At 40.1% G+C, this 21,208-nt stretch overlaps 1 protein-coding gene across 3 annotated transcripts in view; it reads left to right on the forward strand.

The window, feature by feature from the left end:
- The window catches only part of rxraa (retinoid X receptor, alpha a), an 85,994-nt gene that overhangs the window by 10,357 nt on the left and 54,429 nt on the right, over nt 1–21,208 (forward strand). For all 3 annotated transcript variants that reach the window (XR_009120142.1, XM_058056210.1, XM_058056222.1), the window contains exon 2: nt 14,825–14,938. Coding sequence is in view for 2 of the 3 variants with exons in the window: in XM_058056210.1 (XP_057912193.1) it covers nt 14,825–14,938 (114 nt within the window). In the remaining variant the exon portion in view is untranslated. The remainder of the gene's footprint in view (nt 1–14,824; nt 14,939–21,208) is intronic.

A 21,208-nucleotide genomic window follows, 5' to 3' on the forward strand; every position in this document is an offset into this window, starting at 1 on the left:
AAACCTGAGTGAAACTTGGCGAGTCCCCTTGAAAGAGACCGTGCCCACTAGTAGGAAGAGGGCGGCGATGAGACATCGAAAGATGGAAGAGGGTTGTTAGATTTTAAGTTGAAAAAATGGCCTCTTACTAGCCCGGGATAGCCATAGCCTCTGAAATGCACACCAGACCACGCGCTTCAAGTTTATTTTAGTTTATTTTTAGACAGTCCAATAGCATTTCCCCCAGCACACACAACAGGCCTCCTCACCAACAATTCACCCAGCCCCTTTTACCCGTGAAGGGCCAACCAAAATTCCCCAATGAGAGGGTGAGGCAATTTGTCTAAAAGGTACCATATTTACATTTACAACACCCTTCTTTTATGTTACAAAAGCCTTTCAATAGTACCACACTTAAGCTTCACTTTCTGTATACATTTTAAGCACTTGATTACACATAACTACATTTACCCAACAACTACACAGTTAACCCCCTCCTCCAGGTGACACTTGGGCTCGCCTCACATGGGCGCGCCTCCATGCTTGTGCCCCGACCAATCACCTCAAAGAAAGGAGAAACTGATGGGAAATTAGGAACAAAACCAATGACTTCTAAATGAAAAACTAACTAACTAAAGTGGCAATTAAACAACTTAAATGGCAAACAAATATAAGTACTAACCAGAATATATGTGTAAATAACAAAAGCCAGCTATGTACACAAATAGAAACATGACAGTGTGTAGGTGGGGCATACACCTGATCAGTGAGGGAGGATTGGCAGCTCCCTCACAAGGGTATTTTGAATTTTCACTTTTGTGTTTTGCATTGTTTCGATATTGAAAAAAATATTGAAATACAAATTATATGTCCTATTTTGGTCACTTGAGTACACAAAACATTGATGAGACATGACATTACATTATATTATCTTAACACTGCATGAAATCAGCCATGACATAGCCGTCATGATAGAGTCAAAACAGTACTCCTCCCATTCTGTAAAGTGATAATGTTTTGGCTTCTCACTAGCTTGTTAGCTCGCTAGTGTCTCTGCAGCATAACAACGTAAACGATGAATAATGAAAGTGGAAAAGTGCCAATCGACATTTTATTTCATGTCTACAGGGCTTGAATGATTTATAAACCATATTTAGAAAGTCAAACAGGTTTTTACGCTCAATGAAAATGTTCAATTTATTAACATTGAGTCCTATATCCTATATCACTCATTTACCACAGACAGGTCTGGAGCCAATCAACTGTTGTAAACAACTGTATTGACCTTCTCTAAACTTGTGTTGTGAGTTTTGCAAAAAAAAGTTGGAAGTTGTGCAAAAAGTATACGGAGAGATTGAACACCTGGACATGTGCAAATAACGAGAAGGTCAAATAAAATTCACTGTAACGGTTATACAGCATTTTAAGTTCAGGAATATTGTTATTGTCTGAGAGCTGATTCAATTGTTTATTGAGTTTACAAAAAAAATCTATGCTGTTTGCTGTGAATATTATGAAATATTAAATATTTACCCAAAAACACTCCCTTCCAGACTATGTACTACTGTGCCTTTGGGTTATTGTTTGTGTATCTCTGAAGAAAAGTGACCTCAGTCTTGTTCATTCACTTGACTAGCCGTGTATGTATGTCTATGATCCAAATTAAGTTTGTTGTTTCTGACCTAACTCTTTGAGCAGTGCATCATTGCCGAGCACTAAGCCGATGTGACAGTTTGCATTTCTTGGTCGGTAATTGTTATTTGAGTTAAGAGTTTTTCGCCCTCAAGGCAGATTTAATATTTTTAGAGTTGCCCTATGCTCACATGGTTGAATGAATCTTGCATCCTTTTCAGGTAAGATGCACAGTGACGTCATCTGTGACATTTCAATAGCAGAAGTGTATCCCATCTGACCTCAAAAAGGGACTAACCTCTTGACTTGAACGCCACGGAAATGGGAAGTGGTTGCACAGAGCTTGAATTTGATGGCTGTGTGTGCGTTTTTTGTCTCCTACTGTGCGAGTCGATACTCTTGCTTTATAGTATAAATATATCAAGTTTTATGGACTGATTAATTTTGGAAGATCTGTGCTTTTTAGGCAAATCCAGCCTGGCCTTTCTAATCTTGCTCATGGGTGGTTTGCATATTTTGGTGTAGCCATTGTACTTTGGTTTATGGCATCTTCTGTGGCCAGTAGATAGTGCTACCACACAAATAATTGTTTATTTATATAATAATTATAGTCATAATAATTTAGTTTAATTTAGTCAGCTTTCTGGTTTTTGTTGTTTTCACCTCTAAGTGCAGCATACACAGGTAAAAAATGGGTGGTTCAAACGAAATGTGCTGTCTTATAAGTTGTATATGTGGTCCAGATCTAAATACGTTGAAATAAATCTCATACTTCTGTCAAAAGAAAATGTTTCTGGTGGGCACTGTAGATATCGTACTGCTTATATGAATTAACTTGTGATAAAATAATTTTCCTGCTACCTAGTGTGTATGATTTTAAAATCCACAGTGATGCGGTAGGATCAGAGAGAAGAGCTTTGCCTTTGCAAGGGATACTCAGTGGCATTACATCATATCGATCTGATGCAGAATCTCCACCTGGGATTCACTTACTGAGGATTAGGGAGTGAAAGATTTATGTGCAGTGCTCAGCTCTCTGTGTAACTCACTGACACTCACACAAACATGCATTATACTGTGTACAGTAGTGGTGTTTATCTTTCTGCAAGGATCTTACACTTGAATAGGACTTCCAGAACTGAAAACAGCTTTGTAGCCTGTAGTGATTGAAAAGAAAGTTTATGGGAGACACATACAACAAGTGTTCAGCAAAGTTGTGATATATTGTCATATATTATTTTAATTCAGCATTTTTGGTGTATAGTTAATATTATTATAAAATGTATTCATGCAAATAAGCACTCCACAACAGTATATTGTGTTTTTATTGGGGATTTCTATTCTGGATTAGTTCAAGTGTAACTTTCATGTTGACGCATGTTGCTTTTGTGACAGCTCAAATACCAGCTACACCACAACAGAACGGTACTGATATTGGCCGACACTTGCTTTACAACGGTGATCCCCTCTGCTGATCAGCTCTTCCCCCACTGCAGCAACCAGAACAACCATGTCATGTGTGGGACTTCCTGCCTTTGTGAGAGTGACATAAGGTTTGCACCCTGCAAATCATGCCACAAAAAATGTCTCACAGCGGTGGTGCTTTAAAAAGCTTTAGGTCGGTATGTCATATGCGGAGCGAGCACTTGGCAGTGTGTGGTTTAGTTTTTCGAGGCTCCTGATGTGATCATCCGTCGGGCCTGGTCCCAACCCGCTGTACTTGCAACTGTGGGTAAAATTTGTGGATGAGTACCACCTCAGTCCGGATTAGTGAAGTAGGAATATTTGCCGACATTTAGTCTCCTCTCCGGGATGCCAAGGGCACAAAAGAGGGGGTAGCGGATGCAGCAGGAGGGGCCCAGCAGAGGTGGACAACCCTGCTTTTTATTCAGGTTTTCAGTTAATAAGACAGAAGACTAGTGAAATACTAGTGAAACACGAATTATGGATGTCGACATTTTGTTAATGTTCTGGTATTGTTCTGGTTCTGCATATTGGTAAAAAACTTGGTGACCCCTAATATAGCCAGTAGTACATTTAAATATTTACATCCCTACTTTAAACTGATCTAACAGTGACCCCTTATAGCGTGCAATTGCGTCATTACTGCTTTTTGCCACTCACATTAAAAAGCCGAAAGCATACAATCATCTTTAATATTTAATGAGTTAATAAATATATATTTTTTTAAAATGTACTCCAAGGCCATGTCCACAAGAACATAGATATTTTCAAAAGGCATATTTTTCTCAGCATTTTGGCCTTTCTTTCACACAAAAAAAATAATTGTAAAAAAAATCTGGGTTCAGTGTTTGTATATGGACAGTTTTTATTTATTTAAACCTCATTTAACAACAGAACAGAAGTAATTAAGTTATTCTATGAGTGATAATTTCATTTTGTTCAGCGGTATAATGCTTTATCATGTGCCTGGGCGATTTGTGTACATGGTATATTAGCAAACAGAGGCCAAAATACGCTTGACAGCCAGTGAATTGTGTTTTAATGTGTGTTTAAACTCCCTCTGTTAAAAAAAACAATGACACCGTTTATATCTTTTTCACTGTCCCTTGCGTTCACACAGATAATGGACAGTGTAAGTTACAGCTATTGTAGCCGGTCATTATAAGGTTGTCTCACACTGGAACTGTGCTCACTCTTGTTATGATCATTCTCATGCCATCCAAGCTTTTGCTTTGTTTCCAGTCTCTGAGGGAATGGCTCACTTAGTCTTGAATACTTTGTGTTTCTGCTCGCTGAAAAAGCCATGCTTCCCACCAGAATACAGTGTAGCATCTCACTCGTTACGCTGAGCCTCATTCCCCATAGAAAAGAAATAATTTATACAATGAAATCTACATTTGTTGTGTAAATGACCACATGCTGTAGGATATTTAATCCTGCCTGCAGTCGATCCCAGTCATGTGACTTGACCTAGTTTTGACTACCTCCCTCTGCCTGTCTCTCTTCTTTTTCTCTATCACTCTCTTCCTGGCTCTTTCACTTTCTCACACTGTCTCCGCGAGTTGTTTCGCTCCGATGTTTTTCTCCACTCTCTGTCTGCCTCTCTGTTGGCTACTGTTGCATGTACTTGACTGATTCAAAAATGTGTGAAATGTGTCTCTTCCTGAGGTGTAGCCTGTGTGTGAATCTGTCCTTGCATGCCAGCTTCCAAAAGCTTATAAATGTTTCATATGCAGGAAGTGACTCTCAAAAACCGATTGCCATGTGACAGTGGAGAGTGAATATTACTGACATCAGCAGCCATACTCACTTTTTCTTTAACTTGGAGAATTGTGATGCAGAATTGTTGCTTGATGTTGATCGGATAGAATGTTGCAACTTTGTTTTTTTTTTAATGAAGCAGCACTGATATCCCAGTATAAAGGCAATATAGTGTGCATCTTGTCATTTTTATATAATATACCACAGTTTTTATCCACAACTGTTTAAGCATGGGAACCGGACGTCATTGTCGCCCATCATCAGCGATTGACTGTGTAGTTCCATCAGTAGTCCCTGCTTTTCTTATTGCTCACAGCTGTCAAATAGCCCGTACTGAAGCCTAAAGAAGTTGAGAAATAACTCATAGCAAAACTGTAAGATGGTATCCGTTTGGATCTGACTGCCTCATCGCATTTTGTCAAGGATCAAGTCTTAAGTCAATTTTAAAGTAACGTTAAATGTTCATTTATCATTCAGGGATTATGCATCGGTGAGAGTAAGTTTTGGTTTGAGTCAGACCTTCTGGAACTGATTAATGACACCAACCAAGGTTCCATTGTACTTATTTTCATTTTTTACGTGTCCTTTCCCTTACCTTATCCTGTGAGCTTGTACATCATTCAACCTAACAGAAAAAACTATGTAGTACATTTCCCTCCCTATAAGCACTAACATACTGTACATTGACATAAGCTACATTCCTGGCTAGATATTGCTACAAGAACAGCTGCAACCTCTTTGGCAAAGTCTTCGGTTAGATGATGTGCTCGTGCTGACCTCTTGGAATGTGTGGCATGTGTTCATTCTTGAAGAGCACAACTTTGGAGTCAAACTGTGACCCAAAGCAAACCTCAACTGTCTCACTTGTGAGGAGAAAACAGTACACGGCACATGCCAGCATTGTAGGACAGTTTATAGCTGTATTGTTCTTTGGGGCAAAACAATTTGATTTTAGGCTGTTGTAGATCATTGTCTTTCTGTGCACAGAAACTGAGTGGCCAAGGCCCGAGGGTAGATGCTTTATATTTATTTTACTGGGACACTGAAATAGAAAACGTTGATTTGTTGTGTGAACATGACAAATACGTTTGTGTCAAAAGTGTCATTTGTCCTAATGTTGTGTGACCATATCTTGATTATGCACCACAACAAGCTTATATTATTTATTTCACCACAGGCACAATAATAAAATAATAGTCATCATCATAATAATTACACAACTGAATGCCCGATGTCACTTCATGTTCACACATTGGGAAGACAGATTTGCTATATTAGGTAATATGAGCGTAAGGGTGACTATGGGGTGTTATTTGAAGAATATTTAGTTCATTAATAATGAGTCACTTGTAGTGGTCAGAGGATGGAACTGGAGCCAATTATCTGTGATAAATAAGGCATCACTCAATTTTTTATGAACTTTACTGTGAATATCTCATTGGGAGTGACCAGGATGGATAGGATCAGGAAAGAGTACATCAGAGGGACATTACATGTTAGAGGCCTTGGAGATACAGTCAGAGAGGCCAGACTGAGATGGTTCGGACATGTCCAGAGGAGAGACTGGTTCTGACAGCCATGAATCCACACCATTTCATCATATTGATCACGCACTCTCCTTGTATGATATACTTGTGTGCTGCAAATGGTGCACTGAGCCAAATGGTCCTGTGGCTTCTTCTTTGTTGATGTTCCGTAGCTGTTTCTTCTTTTTGATTGACTGGTGATCTAGTGATCAAAATTAAAAATTTAACAACAATGCTAGTCCCTAATGTTAGTCAATGCTTGAGACTTGATGTCCAACCGTATTTATGAGACTTCAACTCGGCAAGTGTCAAACTCTCAGTGCATATGTTTTCCTGTTTCTATGGCTTTTTGCAGCTTTTTTGCAAAACAAGTCCACCAGTAAGATTTGACATCCTTGATAAGATTATTACGATAGTTGTCCTCCAGTGGAGTCAATTCCGTAAAGGAGCTTTACACACTGGAATCCACTAGACATGTTTTAATCCCCTCATTCATAGTTAATGGGTCCATTTTAACGGTTGTTGTAGCCATAGAGCGCATTTATCTGCTCTGTCTAATCTAGGCTGTAATTTCACTTCGACTCGATTTTTGTTTTCCATTGTCTTTGGGTTTCAGTGCATGTCCATGCAAAACAGCTGCAGCTCCAGATGTTTTTGTTTCATGTTTTGAATTATGCAGCATTTCTGTCACAACATTCTGCTTTCTGTGATGTGTGTATAGATTGTGTAAACATGTTTCTCCTGCAGATGTGACAATGCTTATTCTTTATTTAAAAAAATAGATGTTTTCCTCAAAAGTCAAATCATGTGGAGTGGATGCCTCGGCTTGAAACTCCACGAGTAAGCAGAGTAAGTATTGGTCAGGAAGGGCATCCGGAATATAAAGTGCTCAATCCAAAAATCAGTATGCGGATCAAAAAGATCTGCTGTGGCGACTCCGTAATCAGGAAAAAGCCGAAATAAACAAACAAAACCCTAGTCACGATAAGCTGCATGGAAAATGGATGGATGGATAGATATAAGTAAAATGTCAGTATTCCTGCTTCAAGTGGAACGTATTTTTATTTCACCACTCCGATGACGTGAGATTGGCAGGTTGAGTAAACAATAGAGCAAGTCTTGAATTAGACATACATCGACCTTGATTGATAAATCTGGGTCAGTTATAGAACACGGTGTCTATGGAGGACGTCGATGGCAGAACAAGTTCTTCCCTGTGTTTGTCCTTGGGGGTTTGTAGGTGTTTATATCCGCGGTACCTTATTTTGAGATGTACTTGGCCAAAGCAGCAGGAGGGCGGTTAATAGGACAATCTGCTCTCCCGTGGAGATGCTAACGTGGGTGTGTGGAGCCAAATTAGTGGGCTAACAAGAAGCGTGCTTTTGGACCTTCTGGTAGGAGTGAGACAGATGAGTTGGGAACAGGTCATGAAGCGTTTTGCCTTGGAGCAGCTCTGCACCAAAGTGTTACATTTCACTCCACAAGTCCATCAATCTGTGAAATGTAGCTTTATTTTAACATGTAGCTTTTGCTGGAGGTAATTCCCTTTGATCACTTTATAACGTCAGCTGTGATCAAGGAAAATGAAGGCCAGGACTTGTGTCTAATTGCGGTGCTTATTTAAAGCAAAAATAGGACTTTGGATGCAGGATTGAAGTGACTGAGTACAGGTAAAGTCTGAAAAAACACAAGACAAATATCTATTGGCTATCCGTTACAAGAAGCCTGTATGACATGGTTTCATCACTGCTTCTCTTGTGGAGGAGAGGAACTGTCTGTTCCCAGGTCAAAGCAGGCTCTTTGTACCATTGCAGCTTTTTTGGAATCCAATCATACAAATTTGATTAGGGTCGTTTGCCCACATTCGCAGTGAGGTCCTTGTTCACGTATTTGCCCCGAAGAAAGGATTTGACGTGCACAAGCAGACTTTGAACCAATCCCTTTGTCTCTGTTTCTTCCCCTGTAACCTCATTTGCCACACTCTTTTAGTTGCTCTTCCTCCTTTTGCAACCCTGCCCCCTCCCCAGCCTGCCATTGTTGCATCTGCTGTTACCTTTATAATGTCACAGCAAATTAAATAATCAGGGTCTCCTACTTTCATGTCCAGTATAGGCTGGCTCGACACTGCAAGTCTAATTGCCGATGCACACACACCCACAATGCATTTTATAAATACATGTGTTTCCATATCAGCCAAGGAAGACACGGCAGTAAACAATAATAAATAAACCATATGTTAGATAACATTTAGTTGGCCTGGGCTGACTCTTTCCCCAGATTTTACAGATTTTCTTGACAGTACTCCACTGGCTGCCCCCAGCAATCATTATCGTCCTTGTTTCCTCATTTTCCTCCACATAATAATTCAACTGATTGGGGGATGTGGGTGTCTTGTTTGGGTACAAACTTCAGTGTATACATCTACATACTATGTCATTCATGTTGTTTTTTTTTTTTAATCCGCATTTGGAAGAGGCCTGATTCCATGTGTTTTTTTTTTCTCTCTCATGTCGCTGTGACCCAAATCTGAATTGTACTACTTGGGAACACTTGAATCATGTCGTTTAAATCCAGTCTAAGCCAAAACTGAACTTTATTACGTTTTAAACAATGCGTTCATTTATACATTATGCTTTTTCCACTTTGCTGACCTACAAATGTAGTCAGAATGTTGTATTGTGGTGCTAAACGATGCCAAATATTAGATAATGAGTCTTTGCATTTGGAAGTGAGCCCAGAAAGAAGTTTGGGAGGGCTTTGAACGCTCGGTTTCAGTGGGCGTTCTAACACTGGCGGTTTGTGATGTTACACAGTGCCGGGCTTCCTTATATGGGCATGCGTTGTAGGCCAGATACACTCTCTGCCCTCCCCTGAGCTCTGCTTCTCTGTCTCCCAGTAAGTGCTTTTTTTAAGGCAAAGCTACATTTGTTTACAATTCCTAACGAGTAAAACATCAGTCAAACAAGTGGTTGGATTTGCTGATTCCCTTCCAGCAAAAGAAAAATATTTTCATCACCGGCATTTCACATTATACTGTTTTGTGAACATTGGCCAGTATGTAGCTGGACTAGCCGTGAAACGTGTAATTACTATTACAAACGCTAAAATGCTAAAGCAAATCATTGAGAGACATCTTGAAGTAATCTTTTTTCTTGAGAAACCTTGGACAGTCCAATCTTTACTTCTGGAGCCTACGAATATGCTGTGTACTAAAAGCAGACATTTAAAAAAGATAAATCGTCATTTTTTATCAACTTCTATACTGTTTATCAACTCCTATAAAGTTGGGTTTGGCAGCTATCGGCAAAACGGCAGAAGTCTTCCTGAACAGAGTGTGACCAACTACAGCAGAGTGGGTGTGCCTGGAGGCGGGCCTTGAGTGGAATATATTAAACCAGATTATTTTCAGTGGAAGCATAAAATCCAAAGAAATACAGCTTGAATAGGTGCAGATTTTGGAAGATCTAGACTGCTTTCTGTGCTGGTTATCATGTGTAGCGGCTCTGTAGCAGTTCACAACTCAACACAAAGGGCTGAAAAATGGAAAGTTATGGCTCTGGATTAGTCAGCGTACTGCATAGTAATACCACTCCTCAAGCTGCGGTTTGATAGGTGATCTTTGACAGTTATAACTTTTTTTCACAGATGGCTTGCTGCTCCAAATGCCACAACAGGGCAACTGCCACTTTCATTACCCTCTGTCGCTGAAACGACACCCCTAGTATTGTATTTTCCTTTTTCCTCCAGGAGTTGTTACTGAAAGGTGCCCCTGTTCATTTCAAAAGTGCCCCATTTTAGCTCTCACAAAACGCAGTCGCTTAATAAGTCATTCAATAAATCTGTCCAATTAAGCTTTTATTGCCCGGGCCAGAACACAACACAGATTTTGTTACTCTAGGAACAAAATGTTATTCACAAAAGAATTGTTATTCACAAAAATGTTTGGATTAGTGATAAATTAACCAACTACATCAGATTCCACTGTTTGATTTTTTTGCAGGGGAGGTTGTTTTGATGTTTTCTTTTCACTCAGTTTGTTGTGTCTAAATTGGACAATTATGTCTTCAAACCAAGGTTTTCTTGATTATGTCTGACTTTCTGTCTTGTACTGAAAAAGGCCTCAGGTAATAACGTTATACCAATCAACCAATGTGGACTAGTTTACTACTAAAAAGTTCATTTATTCAGACTTTTTATCCACAATTATAGAATATTGTTGGTAACCTATATGATGGTTACTTTGCTGTTTGTGTTATTTTGCGGTCAGCTGCTGCAATATATACATATATAAGTGCTCAGAGGCTTGTTATCTATTTATTATTTTATAGCCTGGGAAGACCAATTGCTGATGGAGCAATTGTGTTTCTGAGACAGGTAAAATTCTAGCCATACAGATTACAGAGGGAATCAGAGAAGGATTAACTCAAGTAGTGTTACAATAGGAGCAAATTGGCATGTACTTTTTGAGTTCATTAGGAGGTTGCCAATTCTAAAAAGGGGACAGTTTTATAAAGTTACCACTTACTGAAGTGAGGATTTTCATTTAAGAAAATGGCTTGAAACTACCACAAAAGTGAGTTTTCTACAGTCATCTCTAGCTGCAAACGATGTCTCAAGGTACAGGGATTGACATCTGGTTGGAGGGGTCTTGCTCCCCTCGTAAAGAGTGGCATTTCTCCTATTTGGCTGGATGTTTTGATGCTCAAGAACAAACTTAGCAAACTTTGTTCCACATCCTTTGCTGCAAACCCAAACCGGTCGCATACCACTGACGATACTGTTCTTGTGAACAAACATCTCGCTTTTGTTCGTGGTAGCCATGTTATTGATGTCTTTTGTACATCTCTGTTAAGGAAACGTGATGGACGGTGGGAGAGGGAAAAATACGATAAAGAAACCATGCAATAAACAAGTACAATAAATATGAATCACTTGGTCAACGTGTACTATATGTAGCTGTATGTATTGTATATAACCTCTGATTTGAATTATCCTGTTTTTGCACTTTATCTGCCCTTGTGTGCTATGTACTCCACTCTTGTGTGCTTTTGTACTTTGCTGCTGTAAACCTAAAATTTCCCCCCTTATGGGACTAATAAAGGCATATCTTATCTTATCTTATGAACAAAGTTGATAATTTTGCAGGCCTGGCTATATTGATATGAGAGAGTTCCCTTGTGCATCTGTCTCAACACATGGGTGCGTTGGTTCTATAGTGGAATGAACAGAGTGAGTGAGCCCTCTGTCAGTCATTCAGTCTCTTTGTTTCAGTTAGCAGTTGCAGGGCCGCTGGCAAGTGCACACACACACAAACACACTGGTGCAAGTGAGGAATAAACCGGCCTTTGCACTTGCATGCATTTTGCCTGCACATTGTCTCGCAATTTGCCATGATAATGCATGTCATTTATATATCAAAAGGGTGAAGACAGGTTTTTGCACTGTTTACGTTCTGTTCATGCATAAGTTATGCACTTGGTCCGCAATTTGTGCCAATTGGCATGAACTGACCACACTCCTGCATGACTTAGCCATCAGGACCGTTAACGTTACATGACAAATACTTTCATCCACCTTTCAATGTGCCATTTTTGGTGCTCTCACGCAGGATTTGGAAAAACTGAAAAGCTCAGAGAAAAATACCAGGGATGCCTTTTCAAAACATATTTTACACTCTTATAAAAGTCTACCATGGTTTTTCAAAAGGGAGTAATAAATTAAAACCAAAATATGAATAAATAAAGGCATGCTTTTTGTATTTAAAAGACCCTGCGCTCTGAACAAAGACGTGCTGAAACAGCGCTCAAATATTCTTTGAATAAATAATCCTTATCTCGTGTATCTCTTTCTCAATTTGACCTTGTCAGGATTATATAAAAAATAACATGTGCATATTGAGTACACGTGGGAGAACACTTGAGTCCCGTGGGCTGTTGTAGAGGAAAAACAAAAGGAAGGACAAACTTTTTCTTTCACAGGGTGTTTTGTCACGAAGCATCTTTCAGTCTTCCTATTGAAGTAGTGCCCATGCTGAATGACATTCATGTTGGAAACTGTGGCGATTGATGGCTCCTTTGCTGGCTTGTCCTTCTCTGCTCCACCCTGGAGTCCAATATGGGAAAGGCTTTTTTATTGCACCTGGGGGATGCATTAAGGGCACAGTGAACTTTGACCTTGGGCCTGATCACCTTGGCAACACAGGATAGGAACAACCATTAAGAGAGCTGTGCTGCAATTCCTTTAAATCTAATAAATGCCTCAATGTATTTCATTCAAAAGAAAAAGTTTGTAGGGTCTTGTAAAGTCTGGAAGCACTTTAATGGAAGTGTCTGAGATATGTGTGTGCTCATGTTTTCACGAGAATGTTGCCATTAATACTCTTGTTTTATATCAACAATGTTACTAATTTCATTTCATTTTATGAAAGAACAACTTTTGAAAATTGGAATGAAAATTAAGACACACTATCTATAATGAAAACGCTGACTCTGATTGGCTGTTTGCTGTACAGGGAGGTGGATGGGGGGTGCTTGTCCCCGGAAGACCGTATCGTGCAGTTTTTAAAGCCAACGGGATCTCCCCCCTTTAAAGTGAATCATTGAAAAAAGATCAAACATTTCTCTAATCAAGGTCCTGTTGCTATGGGCAAACATATATTGATGCACTGCGATAAAGTGGTTTTAATGAAAAGACACGTCTCAACCAAACCTCCGATGACAGCAATACGGCAGAGAAAATTTACTGACGTGACTTGTACCACCAGCAATACCACCGAAGAACGTGCTGCAACATCTCTACCAGCTACACTTTACTTGAAATCATTTATGACGACAACAGGAAATCTCAGTATTCTTTAAAACAGACAAACTGACATACACTCACATCTGCAAAACCTTCCAAACGCCAAGTATCAGTATCACAGAAGTGTCAGTATCTTGGGGAACTAATTCTCCCTTGCCTATTTTAAATGTCACAACGAGCTTAACTGGACTGAGGTGTTTTTCACAGTGGAAATAAACGGGCTTTATTGGTCTCAAACCAAAGTAAGTAAGGCTCTTCCACCTGTGGATTTTGATATTTGATGGAAATGTAAAGGTTTTTGTTAGGTCTGCATATAATTTGCAGAAACTGAATTTGGGAAGGCCACAGTAAGGTTGGGTAGCATTTACATGTTATCCCATATCGGTGCCTAATTAGTACTTTTAAAACTTAAACGGTGCAAAAACCAGTACTGAAAAGAAGGAAAACATGCAAATTTTGCAATTATCACGTGAAAACCAGCAGCTATATAAAACAAAAACAGCAATAGCAATCCATGGACATGCTCAGGACGAATGTGCAGGAATTAAAGCTGAGCTGTGTTCTCACTGCCAAACGTTGTAGCCATTGTTCAGGCTTTGGATGGTAAGCTGGATGACCTTCATGCCCATGTCATTTAGCAGCGGGATATCAGGAAATATGGTGTCCTTTGTTTTACTGGAACTTGGCTGATTTCAAGAGAACTGCATGGCACTGTCACACAAGACCTCACATACCGCCGGGGGGAATTGGCATCTGTTATTATCGCACCATTTGCATCCATAAACACAACCAGAATGGGACTCAAAAAGGCTCCTACCGAGAATTGGGTCCAAATTGTGCAATCCATCTGTCTCATTTCACTTGATATTAAAAACGTCTGTTTAAGATGGTGCCATTTCTTCATTTCAACATTAATGATCACCACATTGTAGATAGTAATTTGGCTTAAGGGTGGTGATGATGTTCATCTGCTGGAAGTTGTCATCCCATAGTCCGTATCATGTGGGTTGTCTGCGGGGAGATACTGGCGTGAATTAGTCTTGAAAAATTATAAATGAAGACTTTTTTTTACTGTTTTATATCTATTTTAGATTTTTCAATTAATGTTGTATCATAGGGGGTCCACTTCCTTCTCTTTTAAATGTGCAAAATATTTTCTGATACATCAATCAATGCACGGCTGTTAATTCTACCTCATATAATTACATCTGATAAAACAGACTTATTTATGTGTGTGTTGTCGTTGTAGGTACCTGCGACTCAATTTGGATAATGCATACACGTTTTAATGACAGAGACAGTCCTGCTCCTCAGCTTAATTTGACATTTTCCACAGAGCTATTAACTGTAGTCAATTTTTGTGGCTTTTTCCATGCTGTATGCCAATGATGTGAAGCATTGCAAAGACTCAAGAGCCCTTTCTTTGCTTACAGTGCCGGCTGTGAGGTTAGAAGCCACTTGGCCACAAAGCTGTAAATGTGAGGGGTTGATTGGGTCAAGCTGTGGTACGGTGCTGGCACTGTTATGATCCTCAAACAAAGGGCACAATAAGCATACTTTTCATGGGTCTTTTTTTTGTGGTTGTTGGTTTTTTGTTCTCTCAATTGTATTTGTATTTTATCTTGGAGTGACTTATTTTATCATGAATTGTGTCATTAAAGGGTTCCTGAAGCCCCAGTGCTCATTGGCTCCTCCAATGCAGCGAGGCCGATCAAGTGAGGCTTGTTCCTGTTTCAGTGGCATGTGTCCCCTCCATCAGCGTCGCCTATCCTCAGGTAATGTCTGCCTCATCAAACCTGTTCTACCGGTGTGCATGTTAGTTCTGTGAATAAAAGAGAGTAAATTGCACTTTGTGCACTACCAGGTAAGAAATATACATTTGCAACGTAATCCCAGTCAAACTATCAACACACTAAAGATATGATCTGGAGTAATAGCGTACAATTGCGACAATTGTATCAAGTCACAAAAGGATGTTTATACTGTCGTGGAAAAGTTTGGTATTTTTCAACGGCCCACATAATGCCTCGGGAACAAGGTGTGACTGCAGGCCTTTTTGGAGACAGCGCTGTGTCTGGTTGACATGATTTATGTTGTGTTTGCATGCGGAGCCCCAGTGATTGGCTTCATCACATGCAATCCACTTTTGATATCAGTATATTGTCGTCGCCGTGGTTGTCATGTGAAGAGGCATACTAATCAGCTCCCCACTCCAAACTTTCCTCCTAGCTTGACGTTGATGTCCTACTCTGATTTCAGATCAACATTTGCAATAACAGTGACTGTTGTATGTATAAGGGTGTCATGAGGCATCCAGCTCACAAGATGTAACAATGCACGAGATGAGATTTTAACATTGATTTTAAGACAAGTATAATGAAAAAAATATGACTGGATTAACAGAATTATTAATTTAACCCAGTCACAAGTTTGAGTAACCGAGTGGTTAGCGCACAGGCCACACAGCTAGGGGACCCGAGTTTGATTCCACCCTCGGCCATCTCTGTGAATTTACTGAATCAAGAATACTGAATCAAGAATATGCAGGGATCCACAGTGGTAAGATTATATCAGTGTGGTGTTTTATAAATTGACAGGTGAAAGGGCAATATCAATGTGTGCTTTTGGCTGTTAGCTTTAATGTGATGACATTTTGGGCACTGAAATTGTGAACCTTTGTAAAACGTTTGATTTGAACTGAATATTCTCTTCCAAGAAAATGGACGATACATCTATCCAAATGGAGAATGGTAGAACACAGGGCATTTGTTGCTTGTGCGCCACTCGGGATATTGGTTCATTCTTAGCCAGTGACGTGCTCTGCCCAGCTGAGACATAGTACAATTTTACAGTCTCCAATAAAACTGTCAATGTTTCACATATCATAAGCCTATTAGCATAGGATTCACAGAACTAATGTATGTCAAACCTTGTCTGTGTTACGAATATTTAAGGCTGATAGTGCTTGAGGTCTTGTGTTTTGCTCTCAGAATAACAGATGGATAAGTAGGAAAAAGTTTGTTTGTACTTTGTTCATACTGCTGTTTTACTAGGTAATGCTAAACATGTTTTCTTGTGTGCTGAAGAGCACACTTCATAAGAAACTGCGGTAACTGTTAAGCAGCGCATCCGAGGGTGGACAACCACTGTGGAGTCCAAAGTTTATCGACCCTGTAATAATCATGGGTCTAATTATGGAAAGTGTTTCTATAAATCCTATTTTGAGTGATTGTCCTCCAATCTCAACATTTCAGTGGCCTGATTTCGACCACAATGACAAGCTGCTGTGAGAGGCGTGTATTGGTGACCTAGCAGGAGGTTTCTGGGAAGGCGTGCAAGCCTCGCCCCGGGAGCCGTATTCAGCAGCGATATGCTGAACTCCAGGCCGCACACTGATGTGGCCAGGCTCTGGTTTCAGAGGTTTTACATTATTTGGGCTTTTCAAAAACAAACTTACTGGAATGGGATCGTGAGAAAACGTACAGTTCGGGATCTTGCATTTACACAAGCTCATTGGCAAAAAAAAAAAAAGAGTGATTTTGTATTTATTTTTCACAAGAAAAATTTTTCTTAGAATTGTGGTGAATGAAGCGAGAGAGGAGGGACATGTACAAGAGACTACAATAAAAACAGGGCTTTTTGAAAGCATTCACAATGCAGGCCTTGTGCTCTGATTTGGTCTGTCCTCATCGAGCTGAGTAGAGGAATGGAAAAGATTATCCGCAGGAATGTCTGGGGTGCCCTCAAACAGAGCGGGCCGCGTGACTGGCCAATAGGAAAGAGGCCTGCAGAGCGGCAGGCTAATTTTTTCCTGATGAACTCAGCCGCCTGCTCCACAATGCAGTCTGATTGCCAGGGCTGAATTCACATATGGTCCCTGTTTGGAGGGTCCAACTGACAGAACCAATTCTGCCTGGAGAGAAAAGGGGTTGGGATGTTGAGTGTACACGATTATTACTGGCTCCCCTTTTTTCTTTGATTACCCTTGGATGTGACTAGGTGGCGGGAAATACACCAACATAAGCAGACTATCCCATTGTTTCTTACTTTAGATGTTTCCAATTCTTTTGATAATGTTTCATTTGAATTAACTTCAGTCTAATTGTGTTTGTGATTCACAATTCATTTGGATCTCATTCATTTTTCATCTCCCTTCCGTCTAAATCCAGGCCAGACTAAACGAGAACCGACGCAGCCACAGTGTCTGTGTTCGTACTCATTGTGTTCCTGTGGGGTGCTCTTAAGCATCAGTGCAAAGACCATGTGGTGGGCCTCTAGAAGGAGGCAACATGTGTTTGGAGACCTTGTGGTCAAACAGCGGGGTTTGAGATCGGAGGGGGGTGCGGGCGGCGGGTGTAAAGAGAGACTCAGGGGAAGAATTGTATGAAGTTAAAGTGGCTCGCAACTCCTCATATTTCCCATCGTGGGGTCCTACAGAGGTGAAGGAGGTCACAGAGAGGGGCCTTGTTAGCCTCAGCGTGCTCTTTGCACCCTGCACTCTAATTGGCTGGCCCAAGTCAATGCTCTCTGGACGCTTCCTGCTAGGTCAGAAGCCAGAGGGGCTGGAGAATGCCTTGCTGCAGATTATGGGCTCAGGCCCCCCAAACATCTTAATGCACAAGCTGTTTTAATTAGGGTTGTCATAGTTAACACATTAATAATGAGATAACAGAAATTGCTTTTAATGCTGCTATTGTCTTGAATGCTCGATTAACGTACTCACATCCTCTTTGACCCTCGACCCACACCTTAGTTTGAGGAAACGCAGCAGTATGGCAGTTGATGTGGAACCACAAGCGGGAATAAATTTGAGCAGAAAAAGACAAAGACAAGGTTGTATCACGGGAGTACGTCGAGTCTGAAAAGTCAGAGTTATCAAAGTTGTTTTTTATTGTCATTTATACAGTAGTAACTTGGCATACAGGATCAGTGTCCCAACTGATAAAATTACCTTTCAAATGTGCACTTATTATAGAAAAAAAACTTATTTCTATATGTGATTAATAACAAGTTTGAGATTAAATTGATTGACAGCCCTAGTTTTAATACAAATGCCACTTTGAATGAGGAGTTTACATCAAACCAGAGGACAGATTTGGCATCACTGGCATCACCAGACTGTACTGATTTAATTATCTGCTTAGATATGATAGAACTTTTATACACATCATTTATACACAGTGCCTTCCAGAAGTATTGGAACATTGAGGTCAATTTCTTATTTTTTCCTGGAGGGTAACTGAAAGGTTACTGTGAAATGTGGTTCTCATCACATGCACCCTTGTTCTATTTGCACTGAATTACAAGGGCAGAAAGACATGGTATCAATCTATGGTACTGTATCATTAATCGCCATTTGTGATGTTGCTATAATAAATTACCTTTGCTTTGTTTTTATTTATAAAAGTGTATTTTTTTTATGTATTTTATTTTATAAAATGTATTTTCTGACATATTTGTGGGCCTCTGGAACGGATTAATAGGATTTGTGTTATTTCTTATGGGAAAAAGTAATTCAGTTTTTGTATGTTTCAGTTTTCATTGGACCTTGAACAGATTAATTGCTATAACATTGACCCACTCGACTCCAGAGGTTCCCCCTGCCTTTGAGTAATAAATGATTGAGTCATATAATCAAGAAATATAATGCTAATTTATTAGCATTGGATTGTATTCATCTAACCACACTCATATATATTTTCAGTTGTGCTCCTTCCACTGTGCCAATGAGAAGTGGCCATATCTCCATCTCTGTTGATCTTGCCTGCCAATGACATATCCCCCTTGTGACATGGCCTCTCGTGACCAGCTGACACTGCAGTAACAGCTTGGTTGTATCGGAGGTGAAGGTCTCCCTGCTTGCACAGAGTGATGGCAGTCATCCATGGTGGGTCACTAGAAATCAGAGCGACTAAGCCTTTGATAACTCCCTGAGCCTATAATCCCCCTGCAGCACCATCAGAGTGAAACGCTATCTCATTGTTGCACCTCAAATCCAGAGCAGGGCGAGGGCAGTTGACTGCTGTGGACACAAGGGGCAGACAGGATATGGTCCGAACCCGGCTAATCATCAAGTTCAAATTAAGTTATACTGACGGATTTTAACTTTTTTTTTTTTTTTAACACAGCCTGAACTCTTAGTTTGTTATACAATACATGAGCATATTAATGGCAGTGTAGATTTTAGCACGGATGTCTGGATGACATGCACTAAATTAGTCAGATCATTGGCCAACCATTGTGTGCTTCCAAAATGCTAGATGGTTGTTATGCTCCTTTCAGGTAACTGTATGGCTTTTCTGCTTGACCTATTATGTCACACCAAAAAATGCATTTTGCTTGATAACAACATATGCTGACATAAAGTAATTAACAGCTCAGCACATGTTATACGTGCCTTGATATTGGTACACATTAGATCCGCTATGGTTTAATTTTGGTAACACTGCTTTGGTCCTTGTGGTTGTGGTGATTTTTTTTCCATCGCACACAACAGCAATGAATGATCATTGAGTTCGCCATCAACACAACTTCTGCTACGAGCTTCACTTTCTATACTGTACTATCAACGTCCTCTCGGAATTGCTAGATCTGGGTCAGAAGCAAAGACCTGTGGAGTGGTTTAAAAATAATTTTCTGATGGCAAATGGAAAGAGAAATTTTGAATGCACACATTTCATTTGGTAAGTTTGAGGATTAATGGAAGGAGTTTTGAGTCCAGTGGACAAGACTTGATACTTCTTCAGATGAGGGATAACATGTTGGAAGTAGTGTTTGTTTCTGTTGTATATTTGAAGGTGGTCTGCTTCTGGGTTATATGTTGTTGTGGAGACCGGCATGTGCTAAGTGATTGATTGATGGTAGTGTATATAAATGCAGAAAGAAACTGGTTTTCCAATTGCATAATCTAGGCATGGCATCTTAATCCGAACTGTAAAAAGTCAAACATCTATTTAATGTATTGACTTGTGTTGTAAATAGCACGTTTTGGTTTTGAATCATAGGCATAGGCTCTCGGTGCTAGTCTCACTTGCATGGCTTAAATTTGAACCCAATTGCCATGTTTGTATTCGTAAGGCGAAGTGTTGAGGGGCAGTGGCTTCCTCTAACCACAGCTAAACAATTGAGGATGCTGGTCTAAAAAAAGAGCGTATGACTGTAACTTTACTAAAAGAATTGTTGGCTCATGAGTGTGTTGAGGAAACAAATAGTGGGAAAGGCAGTACATTGCAATTTGCAAAAATAAATGATCACATATGGGTGTACAGTATGAACAACTAAGAAGACACGTGCAGTATTCTCTTTTTCCTCTAGATAATGGAGAAAATGGAAAAGTTGGACATCTGGAATCAGCTAACAGCAGCAGAGACAATTATTTGGCTGGACACAGTTTTATTTTCTTTCTGAGCCATGCATGTCCTTTGCTTGATTTGGTGAGTGATATTTAGCAAAAACATGCTGGGACGTTATTTTTGGCCTTGGTCAAAATATTTGGTTCCAAGCTTGTCATTCTTCTTGTCAGTTTCAGCCATGATAAGAAAAATGCAGCATAGTGTGGAATTTGTACTCAACATCCTAAAAATAAGCACCGTGTGATTGACTAGCTATATGGGGGGTAATCCACCTTTTCCTCCACATCAGCTGAGATAGGCTCAAGTCGCTGTCATGTCTCTATATAAGGAATATACTGTAGCAAATGGATGGATGGTTTGATTTCTTTCTCGAGCTGACAGCTGGTTGCAGTTCATCCATTTGAACCTGAAACGTGAGAGCAGCTATAGATAATATGAACCTAGGCATCTTCCGGTCTCAAAGGAGGAGAAACCAGGGACAGTCAAAGATGTTGGAACGACATCAAAGATGGGGGGATGGGCTGTCCGTATTTTGACACTAAAGTGATTCGACATGCTTGGCATTATAACTGCCTTGGCAGCGGGGGGAGGGTGATGCAGCATAACCAAGTAGATGATCAGAATGTACCAGAAGACGATCTCAAAGATGGAAGGTCAGACATGTTGCACCTGCCATGCTAGCTTCCCAAGGGT

Source organism: Doryrhamphus excisus, chromosome 2 (genome assembly GCF_030265055.1).
Source record: "Doryrhamphus excisus isolate RoL2022-K1 chromosome 2, RoL_Dexc_1.0, whole genome shotgun sequence".
NCBI classification, from domain to species: Eukaryota; Metazoa; Chordata; class Actinopteri; order Syngnathiformes; family Syngnathidae; genus Doryrhamphus; species Doryrhamphus excisus.